At 45.2% G+C, this 15,184-nt stretch overlaps 1 protein-coding gene across 4 annotated transcripts in view; it reads left to right on the forward strand.

Annotated features, from left to right (window-relative positions):
• The window catches only part of ADCY9 (adenylate cyclase 9), a 97,529-nt gene that overhangs the window by 55,159 nt on the left and 27,186 nt on the right, over positions 1–15,184 (forward strand). For all 4 annotated transcript variants that reach the window (XR_005566549.1, XR_005566548.1, XM_027750867.2 and 1 more), the window contains 3 exons: positions 1,612–1,829; positions 6,097–6,199; positions 9,391–9,599. Coding sequence is in view for 2 of the 4 variants with exons in the window: in XM_027750867.2 (XP_027606668.1) it covers positions 1,612–1,829; positions 6,097–6,199; positions 9,391–9,599 (530 nt within the window). In the remaining 2 variants the exon portion in view is untranslated. The remainder of the gene's footprint in view (positions 1–1,611; positions 1,830–6,096; positions 6,200–9,390; positions 9,600–15,184) is intronic.

Genomic DNA, 15,184 nt, shown 5'->3' on the forward strand with positions numbered 1-15,184 from the left:
CAATTTCCTATTCCTTCCTCAGCTGCTGTCGCTGCGCAGTGAACACCTGCAGGCTGCCAAAACAACTGTTGTGAGGGCTAGAAGGGACTAGACTGGGAATCCTTCCATCTCCTGGCTCCCAGCTCTCGGGCTCACACCTCCGCTGGGGCAGCCCAAGGATCCCGCCGGCCCCCTGGGAGGGAGGAAGGGGAAGCACAACCCACCTCCCTCCTGCTTTTCCTGTCGCTCCAGGGAACCATTCCAACACACCTTGTTATGGCTTTAGCTCTTGAGGTCTTGGCTGTGACAGGGAGCCAAGCCTGAGTGGTTCCTGACTCCTCCCTGCACGAGGTTCTCCTGCTGCTCCATTAGCTTTGCATCTCCCCTGGCTGTGCCTGCACCTCTCACTTTACCTGTCTGTGTTCATGTTTGCTTCACAGGATAGATCACACGAGGAAATTGAATTAATTTTGCATGGGCAGCCAGCAACCAGATATTTTTTAACTTTAACTAAGTTGATTTTACAATGTCAGTAACATATTTCAGCGTGTGGTTGGGGTGGTGATGATATTTATGGTATTTATTTATGGTCACTGCGGTGGCATCCAAGAATAGTCTTCTGGAGGAGCTTGTCAGAGCTGTTCAGGCAGGAATGGAGAAACTTCTGTCATGAGTGGGCTTCAGGATGAGGATAAATGCTGCATGATAAGTGATAAGATGTGGAGGGGGGAGATGAACATTCAAATATGCTAAGTTTGCTCTGTGTTTGCATTTGAAAATGATCCTGACTAACTGCAGTTCATTTTCATTCTAACCACACTTAGTTATCTAATTCTTTTGGAATTGCTTCAGTGCATATTGGTCTAGGTCAAACAAAATGTAAAAGAAGGAACTCCAGGCTCCATGAAAATAGAATGATTTTTGGTTAGAAGCAATTTGTGTTCCCAAATGAAAGCAGAATTGGTGATGCTGTACCTAAGCTGTGTTGCAGGCTGGTGTCAGAATTAACACTGCAGTCTTAATTAATACAAAGGCAGAAGAAAACCAGAAAGAAGAAGTATGCCTTAGTCAGTGAAGAAAATGTAGTTTTATTTGTAGGATTTTGGGGTTTTTTTGGTAGGATGATGGGATGTACAAAAGGGCTGTTCCCACAGGTGGGAGAGAGGAGGAAGCTCTGGGAAAGCAGCAGGGCTGTAGTGGTCAGGAAGGATCAGCAAGGGCTGGCAGAGTGAGTTGTCTCATGATCTGTGGAAAGTCAGCACAGTTGACGTGGGTATTTAAAAAGCTTTTTAGGGGAATCTGAACCTTAAGACAAGGGAATGAAATTTGGGCCTGTGGTTCGTTGTCACTGCCTGTGTGAAAATGGACATTGTTTCCTGCTCCTTGGAAAGTTGGTACAGAAAAAGCAAAAAAGACACCTAAACAGGGCTGTGCCTGCAGAAGGTGGAGGAGATACATCCAGAGGAGATGTGGATGGGTTCAGGGCAGGTGGAGTTTGGTCTTTGACGTGGTCGGGTCAGAACTCAGTGTGTTGAGAAAGAACTTCTTCCAGCTTTTGCTCCTTGGAATCTCGTCTGTTTGCCCTCTCAACCACTAACATTCCCTGTGTATGTTTTCCTTTCTGCCACCCAGGCCTCGGGAGGACACAGTCCCAAGACTCAGAATGGACTTTTGAGTCCTCCACAGGAGGAAAAGCTCAGCAACAGTCAAACCTCTCTGTATGAAATGCTGCAAGAGAAAGGCCGCTGGGGCGGGGTGAGCCTGGATCAGTCAGCTCTCCTCCCTCTGAGGTTCAAAAATATCCGAGAAAAGACAGATGCTCACTTTGTGGATGTGATTAAAGAGGACAGGTAAGGAAAATGGAGTGTCAAATCTTGTAAAGGTGAAAAGGCAGTACCAGGGTCCCGTATCTTTAGTCTTTATTTGTGTGGGTTTTTGTCTAATTACTGTTAACATACAGCATGTCCTACATTTTCTGATTTGAGTCTTTATTCTGCTTAAACTGCCGTAGGAATTTGATATCAGAGACATTCTGTTTAGAAATGTGCAAAGCCACTTTTTTCATTGCTTCCATGGTGAACAGTCCTCCTTCGGTGGAACCTTGGGAAAGGAAATTGCTCTTTAAATCACCTGTCACGAAGTTCAGCTCTATCTCGACAGTCAAACGTCGTCTAAATGCACACAGTTTGTACCTTCCTCTGCAATTCACGGTGTAACAGAAAATCTGAACCACGAAACTCACATTTTTGTGTAGCAAAAGAACAACAGCTGATAACATTGTGTGACTAACACCTAGAAATCATGCTGGGCTTGGAAACAGAATTAATAGGAGAGGATTCTCATGCAACTGCTACCTCCTTACATATTGTAAAGTTGGTTTCTCGCTCTGTTTCAAACAAAGGAAAATGATTTTGGGCAGAGGAAATGTTGTCCAAAATTCAGTAGTGTGGGATTTTTATAAACACAAAATGATATATCCCCTGTTATGACAGTGACTTGACTGGAGCAACTAAACAGATAACTTGAGTTTGTTATTATCTATGGCTATTCTTGTTTTTGTTTTTGTTTCACTGCTTCCACTCAAATTGAGGGTGTTTTGTCTAAATATCCTTGAAACTGCTGTGTGCTTGTGTGGACTCTGGGCTGCTTGGAACAGGGACACATCACCTGAACTGGAAACATAACTAAGGCAGGGAGAGGTGACAGCAAAGGACAGGAGTCCCTCTCCAATCTCCAGGTTTGCTCAGTTTACCTTTCTCCTGTGCTCAAATTCAGTTAAAGCTTAGGTTCCTTTATTGTTTTTCTCTGTGTGTGTTCTGTCTCTGGTGGCTGAGAATTGGTGTTTAGCTGATATTTTCAAATATTAGAAGACAGTCGGATCGGGAAAGTCCAAGTGTTGGCAGAAATCAGCAAGAACAAACCGAATTGTTGTTTAAAATGTAACCAGCACACTGCAAACTTTAACTTATAGAAGTAGATTAATTGATGCCCTCGGTCTGCTGAAGATACTTTGCTCGAGCTCTCGTGTTCCCGGTGCTTTCCTCCCACACTCCCAAGATGGATAATTCTCTCTGATTCGGAAAAAAGGAAGAAGCAGGACTGTGATTTGAGATCAGTCAAAGCCTGGCTCTTTTTTGGTCTCAATTAAATATCATCATTACCATATTAAGTGGGCCATTTCTTGTTGCCACGGAAACTTCTCTGCCGAGTTCAGTTCATGTAAACATAACTTTCCAAAAATAATCTTCTGATTAATTAGCTCTAAGCAAAATGCTTTAAGCCTACTGGTTTACACTGATCTTTTCAACATCTCTCAATGAGAAATTATATGGAATAAGTCCTTTTAAAAGCGTTCTTGATCCCCTGCTATAAAACGTAATTGTTGGTCTTGACGAATCGAGCATCTGTGGGGATCTTTGGATGTGGAATTCGAGGTGTTGTTTTACAGGAATCCCCATTTTCAGTAGGTTTTGTTGCATTGGTCTGACGTTGCTGCAAACCCAGCAGCAGCCAAGTGACTTTCCCTGAGCACTGGGCAGCAATTTCCACAGGATTCCTATTGACAGAAAGTACTTAACCCAGATATGATGCTAAGGTGCATAAATTCATCCCACAGGCTTCCTGGAGAGCTGGGAAGGGTAAACGTGTCCTCAGGGGATTCAGGAGCCTGGACACTGCATTAGGAAGCTGCCTGGGGCTGGCTGGGAGGAAGTGCTGGACACTGGTGATATTTTTCCTCTCCAGTCTCTTTCTGGAGCTTTAGCTGTGTGGTTGGGAGCTTCTTTGCATGCTGAGATTTCACCTTGGAGCTGATACCTCAGCACTGCCTTTAAAAATAATAGTAATGAAGACAGTCTTTGTGTGGCATGTTTGTATTAGTAATTATAGAAGAATACTTTTATGAAAAGTTATCAGTTCTTACAGCTTGTTTCTCTATATTTGACAAACAGGGTATGGTTTGAGCTTTGAGTCTGGCTTTACTACTATCACTATAAAAATACTGTTCATTGTAATCTGCACATTACTGTGTGTATTTTAAAAGAAAACTGTATTGTAAGAGTACAGAATGTTCGAACTTAGTTTCATTGGGAATATCCTCAAAGGATTCTCTGGTTTGGGATTTTTGTTTCCAAGAAAAATTAGGTATTCCTTAGGTTATAAACCTCCTGAAGTACAAGAAACAGGTACTCATGAACTGATCAGGGCAGTAATTCCAGTAATCTCTTTAGAGTTACAGAGCACAGTCCCAGGGATGTATGGAGCTCCCCCAGAACTGGGTTCTGTGCAGCCCTTCATCCCCTCCTTGGGGCAGCTTCCTGTTTAAATACTTTTAAAATTTGTTTGTTTCTTTCATCTCCCACTTCCCAGTGTTGCTTGATCCGGGGAACACACAAATCCCTGTGCTGGGAGGCACAGGGGCCTCCTGGGGAGCACATTGTGTACTTGACTGTTTAGTCAAGTAAAGTGGGATCTTCCTCTTTGGGACAGACGTGGGTTGACATGGAGCTGGATTGGCACTGGGAATGCTGCCTTCTCCCCCCTTCCAGCCTGTTGCACCTTCTGTTTCGTGCTGCACTGGCAGCTGGATTGTTCCTCTGACATCATCCAGCACAACATCACCGTCCTCTATTGAGCTTCCCGGGAGGAAGAAAGGGAATCCAACAATCTTTAAAACAAACAAACAAACAAAAGCTTTCAAAATTCTTAGTATAAGATGCTCTTAGAAACATCTAAGAGAGGGGAGGAACAAAGACAAGGAATAATGACAGACAGAAGGGTGGCTCAGGTGAATGTGTCCTGTCGTTCTTTCAGGGCATCCTGATGTTCTTAATATATTGGCCAAGGCCAAGGTTATAAAGTATCAACCATATTCATGGTTAGAGTCGTTTGTCTTCTCTGGCATCAGTCTAAGAATTTGTGGTTGGTTGGTCTTGCATTTCAGTTCAAAAAAGTGCTTCCCACATGCCATTGTGTGCTGGGGAGCCTGTACTTCCAAAAAACCCCTCTGCCAAGAGTTCGGCAAAATTAAACAGAAACAAAACCCATAACCAGCCTCCCCCAAAAAGAGGCTCTTTAGGATCTTTCATCTTCTTCATCTGCTGAGAGTTTGACCTCATGTGCATCTCTAAGTCAGGTCCTTTCAGCTCTCTGACACCTGCTCAAGAAAGAAAAAAAGAGGAGTTGCAGAACTGTCTTTAGGAAACTTCACTCATAAACCTCTTACAGCTAATGCAAAACTCAACTTTCTATTTTTCCTCCAGAGGATCGGAAACATAAACAACACTTTAATAATTGAAGCCTCTTATTGTTGTTTATTTTGATTTTTTTCTGCACCTGCCTAAATGTTCGTTCGCGAAGCCTGGCCATGACATGACGTGACATTTCTGCACCTGACACTGGAAGAGGAGGTGAAGGAGGGCATAAACACCCTCTGGTGGATGCTGCCTCTGGGTCCCTTAGCCCTCCTGAGCTGGTGTCACTATTTGTCACTGGCTTTGTTGATGATTCTGGTCATTTTAAATCATCTGTTTCAACAGTAAATCTAAGCTCTCTGTCTCCTCAGGTTCCATGTCTTTGCAGCCCAGATTCTTAAGGGAGTGTTTTACCAGTCGAGTTACTGAGTCATTTTAGTGTCTGAAATAACAAGAAACTGCTGTTTTCTAAAAGGGACAATGGTTTTTTTTCCTCTAACAATTTGTCACCTTTGTCATCCTTGGCTTGCTTTGAGCAATAGAATTCCACCCAAGGCACAAATATCCCGCAGCCACGTGTCTCCTGAGCTTGTGCCTCTGTAGCAGCAATTAACCTTTACTGTTTGCTGGCTTATATTGCAATTATCTGGAGTCATCTGGAGTGAGAGCTGTTAAGTTTCTTGAAGGACTTGTTAGTCTCTTCCTGCAAGTATAAAAGTTTGCTCTCTCGGGTTTTTTTGTGGAATATTTCCTTTGACTGAGTGTTGTGACTAAGGGGGTACTTTGGTGATCAAGAGCAGAGAAAAGCCAAAGGAACTTCAAAGCCAAGGTCCAGCATCCCTAGAAAGAGCAACCACAGACTAGGGGGGGTCTGAAAGAGGTACAGCTGAACAAACTGATGTTTATATTGTCTTTTTTTTTTTAGCCTCATGAAAGATTATTTCTTTAAACCACCTATTAACAAGCTGAGCCTGAACTTCCTGGATCAGGATTTGGAGATGACCTACAGGACAAGCTACCAGGAAGAGGTGTGTTTCTCCTGGCATTGGTTTCCTTCTGTAATCCATCTGAGAAACTTTCTCTCGTTTTCTGGGGTTTTTTTTCAACACATCTCGTTGTAGTTGATGACAACGGTCATGAAATGTCAAATGTGATTTACTACTGGTATTGCTGCCTCTGCAAACAGTCTCCTTTCAGTTTATCACAGAATCACAAGCTGGTCTGGGTTGGAAAGGACCTTAAAGCTCATCTTTTTTCACCCTCTGCCATGTGTCTCCCTGGAGCCTTCTCTTCTCCAGGTGAACACCCCCAGCTCTCCCAGCCTGTCTCCAGAGCAGGGCAGCTCCAGCCCTCAGAGCATCAACATACCCTGTACCCCAAATCTAGTCTTACATTTGGACTAGAAATCCATTTTCACAGTCCACCAAGGTTCACTAATTACTTCTCACTCACCTTTTCTCCATGTTCAGGTTAATGTTTTAAGGCTCTACGTTGGCCAGAGAACCATGTTGAGATGAAAGTAAAGGACCAAATGCTACTTGCCTCCTCATCAAGTATCCCAGCTTTGAGAATGGCAACTTCGAGTTTGATTTTTTGTCAAGTCACAGCCCCATGGTTACCCCTGTGGAACCTAAACCCTTGCTAAACTCAAATGCCCTAATTCCATAAGTGTGCTGCATTCAGAAACCCTGTGGAATTGTAAGGAGCAGTTGTGAGGAACTGGGTACTCTCTTCAGGATTCTGCACCGAGTGTAACAAGTCCTCAGTTCCCTTGGGGGCTAATAATATCACAGGCTTTCCATGTCAGTGGATATCCCTGCCTGGCTGATAGGAACTGGCATTTACATAAAGTGACATTAGGTGTCAGTTAGAACTGAGGCTGCATTTTCACCAGGAGCTGAAAAGGTGCTGCCAGAAGAAGGCAATTGCTCTGCTCTGTCCTTCCTGCTCCTCCTCCTCCCTGTTCCTCCTCCTCCCTGCTCCTCCTAATGGCTCTGGTGCTTACCAGCCTTCCCTGCTGTGAGCAGCTCATTTACTGGCCCAGCATAAAATATTCATGGTTTGTTTTTCTGTCTGGGGCTCTTTCATTTCCCATCTCTCTGTTTTCTGCCTCTCGGAACCAGCAGCTCTCAGGGGTTGGCAAATGCCAGAGCCAGCCCAAGATACCAGAGCCAGCCCAAGATGCCAGAGCCAGCCCAAGATGCCAGAGCCAGCCCAAGATAAGCAGCTGGCAGCAGGAAGGGGAATGGGCCCTTCCCTTCCAGCAGTGCAGAGCTGTTAGTTTGGTTCATCCAGCTGCAGAATTGCATTGGGATAAATGTGGGTGTTGGTTTCTTTTCTTCCATGTAGTATGTCCTACATCTGAGGGCAGGTGGGATTTCTGCTTCTGCTGCTCATTGCTTTCAGTTCTGGGCAGAGTTGTCGTGTTCTCCCTGGCAATAGCCCCTGTTTGCTTGTTTTCCAATACTTCCAGGTGAGACCTAACCTAATTTGTTTTACCAAAGGAAAGCCCAGTTGTGTTGCAGTTCAGTCTGTTCACTTTGTTCACTCCATACTCATCCTGCAATAAAATAGTCTAGTAGTATCTGCAGAAAGCTCTTGTAGCAACAACGGGGAGAAACTTCCCCTGGCACACTGGTTTATTTGCAGATATAAAATAAAATTTGCAAGCTATACAGAAAATAGTAAATCAAGTTGTTTCCAATGGAAAGATTGGAAAGAGAAATGAAGCAGTAATAACCAAACATATACAGATTGACCTATTAATGTGGATATGTAGGGAAATCCTAGAAGGAGCACCGATGAGGTCTGTGCATTTTGTTAGTAGTAAGCTATTAATTTGAAAATCATTACATAAATCTCCCTGGAAATGGGAATCTTCACTCTCTAATAGTAACTCTGCAGCACTGGGGCAAAAACCTTTTAAAGCCTTAATATTAGCAGAGTACTGGTCCGAAACAACAACAAAATCTTCTCTTGGAGAGTGAAAAGAGTTGTCAGCACTCCTAGTTCTCTAATTGCCTGGCCGTCAACTGCTGCTGAAAGTAACTTCCAGCACCCCTGAATTCCCCTCTAATTACACAGTGCCAGCTGCATGCTTGGGTTGTGATCCCTCTCCAGAGTCAGCTCTGCTTCCCAGGAGCTTGCTTAGCCTGTTCTTGTTTGGAAGTGAAGGCACTCCTTAGCCCTGTCAGAGCATCTTTAACGCTGTCACCTGGGGATACGGTGCTGCTTCCCTTAATTCGATTGGTGAGACTTGGTGTGTGAACAGCACTCTGCTGCTGTTCAGGTTGAAAGGTAATTTTGGCACTGAAGTGATGCTGGCTGAATTTACTGGGTTGCAGAGAGGTACAAATGAGGGACTAGTTTGTTTCCCAGTATTGCTGAGTGCAGGAAGTGTTCTGAGGAGCAAAGGAAACTTCCCGATTAAACCAGAGCCCTCCAACTGGGTGCCTTCATGTTGACATTGATAACATAATGTCTGTTTTTCTTTGGAACTTGCTTTCTGTGGTCCCTTGGGCAGATATACAGTCCCAAAACTGGGCTCACCCAAGTAAGCTGGGATATAGAGCTCATGATCCAGTTTTCAGCTGGACTGTCCACAGTAGCACAAGCACAGCTGCACAAGCACTGGGCCGGGACAAGATGGGATGGGAATGTGTGGTGAGGGGTTATGGAAGAGCAGGACTTGGTGTCCTGAGCTCTGATCAATTTGGATTACACATAATCTCAGTGGCTGCTTTTAGTGGTCTGAAAGGGAGATGTGAACCCTGCCACAGGAGCTGTTACTGTGGGGAGGTGTTTGGAGGGTTTTCTTAAAGACCCATCGAGGCTAAAAAGTAAAATCTGTTATTATTTTAAATTGAAATAATTGAAGAAAATGTCTCACAGTTTTATCTGCTAGTAATTATATTCATGTCTCTTTGCACAGAATAGTCAATTTTCATGTTATTTTATTTCTGTATCATAATAGTGTATAAAAATCACCTCAGTCCTGGGGGCTGTGCTGCCAATGCTTTTTTTCAACACAGTCTTCTCAGGGAACTGTGACAGCCATGGCACCACCTCTTCTGCTTCTTGTTTCCAAACATTCCTTACATTGGATTAACGAAGCGGCCAAAACTTCTTTATTCCCCAACTTGTTTTGAGCTGCTGTTTATCACCCAGTTGAATTCAACAGAGTGGCGTTTATTCATGTCCAGCCCTGTATCGCACACAGGTCATGAAGAATGCTCCAGTGAAGACGTTTGCCAGCGCTACCTTCAGCTCTCTCCTGGACGTGTTCCTGTCCACCACAGTCTTCCTCATCCTCTCCATCACCTGTTTCCTGAAGCACGGCATGGTGGCGTCCCCTCCGCCCCCCGCCGCCGTCGCCGTGTTCGTCGTCGCCATCCTGCTGGAAGTGCTGTCCCTCGTCGTCTCCATTAGGTAAATAACCAGTAACAGAGCCTGGGAATGGCAGGTGGAGCTCAGGTGGTGGCTGGCTCGGGAACATTTTGTTTGACAGCCCCCCAGGAACACGCTCGGACGGTCTGTGATGTTTGAAGAGCAGCGTCGGTGCAGCCAAGGCTGGCGGCAGATCTTGTGCAGAGAGAGCTCTGGCTGCAGGCACTGCGGGAGAAGTGTGGCTCTGATGGAGGCCACTTAGGGAAACGGGAGCTGCACACCGTGCCTGCGCCTCTTACTGTTCCTTGGGATGCCTCATGAGCCTCCCCTCACAGGGCCATCAGAATCCAAACAGGAAACTTTTGTCTGTCCTTCAAACAAACCCACCCAAAAAATTCCTAGATAACAGTACACTGTTCTGGGGTTAAAGCTGAAATAGCGTGGCCAGCAGGAGCAGGGAAGTGATCCTTCCCCTGTACTCTGCGCTGGTGAGGCCACACCTTGAGTATTGTGTTCAGTTCTGGGCCCCTCAGTTCAGAAAGGATATTGAGGTGCTGGAGCGGGTCCAGAGAAGAGCAACAAGGCTGGTGAAGGGACTGGAGCATAAGTCCTATGGGGAGAGGCTGAGGGAGCTGGGGTTGTTTAGCCTGGAGAAGAGGAGGCTCAGAGGTGACCTCATCGCCGTCTATAACTACCTGAAGGGAAGTTCTAGCCAGGTGGGGGTTGGTCTCTTCTCTCAGGCACTCAGCAACAGGACAAGGGGGCACGGGCTTAAGCTCCGCCAGGGGAAATTTAAGTTGGATATCAGGAGAAAAGTCTTTACAGAGAGAGTAATCAGGCATTGGAATGGGCTGCCCAGAGAGGTGGTGGATTCACCATCCCTGGAGATTTTTAAACGCAGATTGGACGTGGCACTGAGTGCCATGATCTAGTAAATGGACTGGATTTGGACCAAGGGTTGGACTCGATGATCTCGGAGGTCTCTTCCAACCCAATCGATTCTATGATTCTATGATTCTATGAAATCATGTATCAGAGGTGCAAAGAGCAGTCCTTCTCTCAAAGGAAAAAAAAGAAGAAAAATTGCTAAAGTCACATTGCATCTGTCCAGAAATAGTTTCTTTTTAAAGTTCCGTGGATTAATGTTGTAAGAGCTTGTGTTTTCTGTCTGACACGTAACTGGAGGTCAGCATTTCCCTGGATTCAGGGCTGTGGGATTCAGATTCTGCTGCTGAAGGGAAGGGAGCACTGGTTTGTCTCTGCAGAAGGAATGGTACTTTGCAGTGCCAGCCCCACACAGCAGCAAAGAATCCTCAGTCCCTGAATCCTTGTCCTGCCCCTCAGCCTCTCCTGTGCCCTTGGAGGGGAAGGCTTGGCTGTTTAACAGTGACTCCACATTCCCCATTGGTACCCAGTCACCCACAGGACATGTGTCCTGGGCTTTGAGGACACCTGCAGGCCTTACTCCTGTGGTAACTTCCTCTGGAACGTGGGGTTCCAGGGGTTACTCACACATCCAGGTGTAGCAACCAGCAGTTGTCTGTGTGTTCAGTGTTCATGCTCTCCTGGGTGTGTTGTCTGATCTGTGCAGATACCCCGTGTAACCTGTAATTAACCCAGATGATGGACCTATTAATAAGTTGTTTGTTTGTGTGTACGTGTGAGAGCAAGTTCACTGTGCCCTCCTCAGCCCCGCTTTCCCTTGACACAGGAGCGTGATAAGGGGGGTGTGTGGAAACCTGTGTCCTCACTTGTAGTTCTGCAGATCTGTCAGGAATGTGTAAGTCAAAATGCTTCTGTAATTACAAGTTGGAAGGAATTCTGCTGCTGTTTCGAGAGAAACAAGAGATTACAGTGTGCACTCTTATTTTGACTTTACAAGGTCAAGGTAAAAATACTGGATTAGTGCTTTAGCCACTGAAGGAAGTTTGTATCTCAATGAGCATATAAATGTATGTGTGTTACATCAAAGCTGGCACAGAGAGTGAAGAGAGGTCATGTGTGAACAGTGGAAACGCTTTTAAAGATAGTATTTCTTAGTGGGGGTATTTGATTGTTGCAATTCGAATCATTTTTAGAAAACCTGGAAATTCAGAAGGTGTTAAGAGCTGTACTGGGAGATGGTTGAACTGCAGGGCTGTCATTGTAGTGTATCCTAAAATGGATTAACTCACGTTCTGTCCTCTCTCTTGCATCAGAAATGCATTTTCCCCTTTGCAGAAGTCTCTGCACGCTGGTTTGGGTGGGGGAGAAGTTGTTTTGGCACTTCAGTGTGCCCAGGCAGCTCTGCCATCTCACCAACAGCAGGTGGTCTGGGTTTGGTGGCCATGAACTTGTTCAGCTGTGAACAGCTCAACACCCACTTTGCTGAAGAGCTACTTTCTGCTATCCAGATTATTTGGAGAAAAGTTGTGTTCACTCACTTTTCAGGTGAATTCTTGCTTCGTTTTAGTATTTTTCAATTCACTGGTTTTCCCACTTGTTTTCCCAATGCTACATTACATTTGCCTTTCCTTGTTTTGTCCTTTCATAAAAATTATTGCTATAATCTTAGAAATATTTATAGGTAGGTACATAAGGTTTTATTGCAGTCCTGTTCTATAATTGGTGGGTTATGGTTTTCTTAAGGAGAAGGAAAATTGTTGTTTTCAGTCTGTCTATATAGTCAAGAACTGGCAAAGTAGTTCTGCCTTCCTGAGCCGTGTGTGGCTGTGCAGGGGTTTGGCTTCAGTGCAGCACTGTGTGGTCAACCCAGAGACCCCACAAATTCTCCTGGTTACTTTGGGAACCAGGAATTGCTGGATGGAAGAAGCACCAGCTGCCCTTCCCTGCCCTGTCTGTCAAACCAGCCGTTGAGGAGTAGGGACGTAGAAATTGAGGCCCCAAATATCTCTTGGAGTGTCTGCAAATCACTCTGTATTTTAGCACTTATATATTCTGAGTTGGAAGGGGCTCAGAAGGATCACTGAGTCCAGCTCCTGGCTGGAACCTCCTGCCATGGGCTCACACTCGTGATCTTTCCTCTGCTAACGAGATTTAATTTGTATTTAACTTAACTCTGATCATCCCATCTAAGGTAACACCGGAGTAAATCTCTTACGGTACAAACCCAGGATCATCTCAGATCTGAGCTGGTCCTACCCAGGGTACCTGCTTGAAAACAGTCTCAGACCTCACCTGAACAGAGCAGGCTTTGTAGGTGAAAAACCTCAGAAGCTTTCTGGTAGGTTTTCAGTTTTAAATGTAAGGACAGTGGTGTATTTGGGTGGAGCTTTGGTAAGAAAAGGTGTCTAGTTGGGTTTGGAGGGGTTTTTTTGTTGTTGTTTTGAATTTATAATACGTATTTGTTTTATAGTAAATACATAAGATAGACTTTTGGGCCACCCCAGTCTCCTGGGGCACACACTGCTGTACGGTTCCCTTGAGCAGAAAGAAGGCAATCATATTTTTCCTCTTCAAATCCTCTCCCAAGTGAGGACTGCTCCCTCTGACCACTCATTATGCAGTGCAGAACTTCCTGTGCAGAAATGTCATCCCAAATGACAATCACAGAATACCAGCGAGATATCTGCAGGGAGGAGATCGGACTACAATGCTGGGCACAATCCCAGAATTTCAGGAAAAGGGATTATTTTAAGACCAGAAAATTCTTGCCTAAGTTTCACATTGTATTTTCATTATCGTGATGTGAAACACCCTGTCTTTAAATCAGTCTAAATTGTAATTAAATCCAGGACTCAGCCTAGCAAGGATTGCTTGGCTCTTGTGGCTCAGCCCTCAGTCCAGCTGAGGGAGAGGGAAGGGGAGCACTGTCTGTGCCTGGGCAAGGAGAAACAAAACTCGAGTTCTGGAAGAGCAGAAGGCCTCATGGAGCAAAGCTTACGAGGGAGAAGGATGTTTTGATTCCTCTGAAGTGTCTGATAATAAATTATTGGAGTACCTGTAGATGAGGATCCCACTGTTAACACAAGAGCCACTTGAAAATTAATTGTATAAAGCTGCACGCAAAAATTGGTGCTTCATTTGTGAGCACATGGAAAATGTCATCTCCTGCTCTGTAAATGTTCTGTAAAGAATGTCCTTCGGCCCACTTGAAGTGTAACTACTTTGACAAGTTCAGTTGAAGCGTAAGAGGTCCTGAAATTCTGTTTTTTTATTAAAAAAATACTTGGGAAATGTCACTGAACATACACATGCAAGGTTTCACTTGGGAGTCTGAGGAGTGGGTCTGCAGGAATGCAGGTAAAAGATAGCTGCCCACTATTTTTGTGTAAATACAGGGGTTTTGTTAACTAGATGATTTTGACATCTAATTCTTGAGTAAAACTGGCCATAAATGAGTTTGTTTACGAAAAATATGTTGCTTCTGATGATGTGCTACAGAGAAGAGTTGTGGGTGAGGAGCTGAGGGCAGAGAGTGGGTGTTTCAGCCCTGTTCAAAAGAGTGAGAGGTGGGAGCACTTCAAGTTGATTCGTGAATTTAAAAGGGCCTTTCTAGAGAGCAAAACAAATTATCTCCTGGATGAAGCAAGCGAGTGCAGTGGAACACTGGAATGGGAAGTTGTGCTGTTGTCTGACTGAGCAGAACTGCCCTTTTCCTGGTGCTTCACCTTCCCAGCCTTGCTGAAGTGCCACCCACAGTCTGTCCACAGCAGAGAGACCCTGTGGCCAAGCACTTGGATCTTCCTAAATTCCCAGTGACCAGGAGCAGAAATTGTTTCCTGCATCCCGAGCTTAATGAACCAGATCTGTTAACAGGACTGATACAGAGTCCTGATGCCGGGGAAAACAATGGAATCTGTTTGCCTTTATTTATTTCTAACATCTGGTATTTAATATCCCACCAAATTGCTGCTGTGCCAAAAGCTTTTGATTCGAACTCTGGGAATTGATTTTAAACTGCCAGTAAATACAGAAATGATGGTAACAGTCTCCATTAGCCATTAATCATTTATGTCAAAGTTACTAATTTGAACTCCAGCTTGTGTAAACATCTCGGAAGCTTCAGCATTTAAGCCCCGTTGAGCTGCCCACTGACACTGCATTATTTACTGATACTGCCCTGTAGCCATTAAATCTGTCTGCAGCTCTCACTGCTGTCTGGATTTAATGCACTCCTGACTTCCTGTGCTGGGAGCGTTGGGCTGGATCCACCGCCTTTCCCTGCTAAGGATGGGAATTCAGTCGTTTAATTCCAGAGCGCAGAGCTCTGCGATAAACACCAGCCCGAAAGAATCAATGCGAGAAGGTAAAGATTATCAGGAGAAATGTGACGTTGCCCTGGAATTTGCACTGTCCTTTTGGAAGCACACAGCTGCCTAAATAAAGCAGTGTCCTCATCGCGGGATTAACCGATCGCGTTCGCCGGTGGATTTGTTGCTATAGTTCCCACAGGAATTTGTCCTGGCATGGAGGCTTGGCAAAAAGGAACACTGAAGAAGTGGAGTCCCTGGTGTGTGGGTTGGGGTGAGAGACATGAGCTGCACTGGGTATCTGCCACTGAGCTGGGTCCTGTGCCAGGCAGGATGGGAGCGATGCGGAGATCCAGGAGAGCGTAGGCAGAGCTGCTGCCGAGCTGCCTTGGGAGAGACTGGGGGGGCAGGTTAGCCCAGGGAGCCCCATTCCCT

This window comes from Pipra filicauda, unplaced genomic scaffold, assembly GCF_003945595.2.
Source record: "Pipra filicauda isolate LSUMZ 115617 unplaced genomic scaffold, ASM394559v2 scaffold73_size2923735_pilon, whole genome shotgun sequence".
In the NCBI taxonomy this organism is placed as follows: domain Eukaryota; kingdom Metazoa; phylum Chordata; class Aves; order Passeriformes; family Pipridae; genus Pipra; species Pipra filicauda.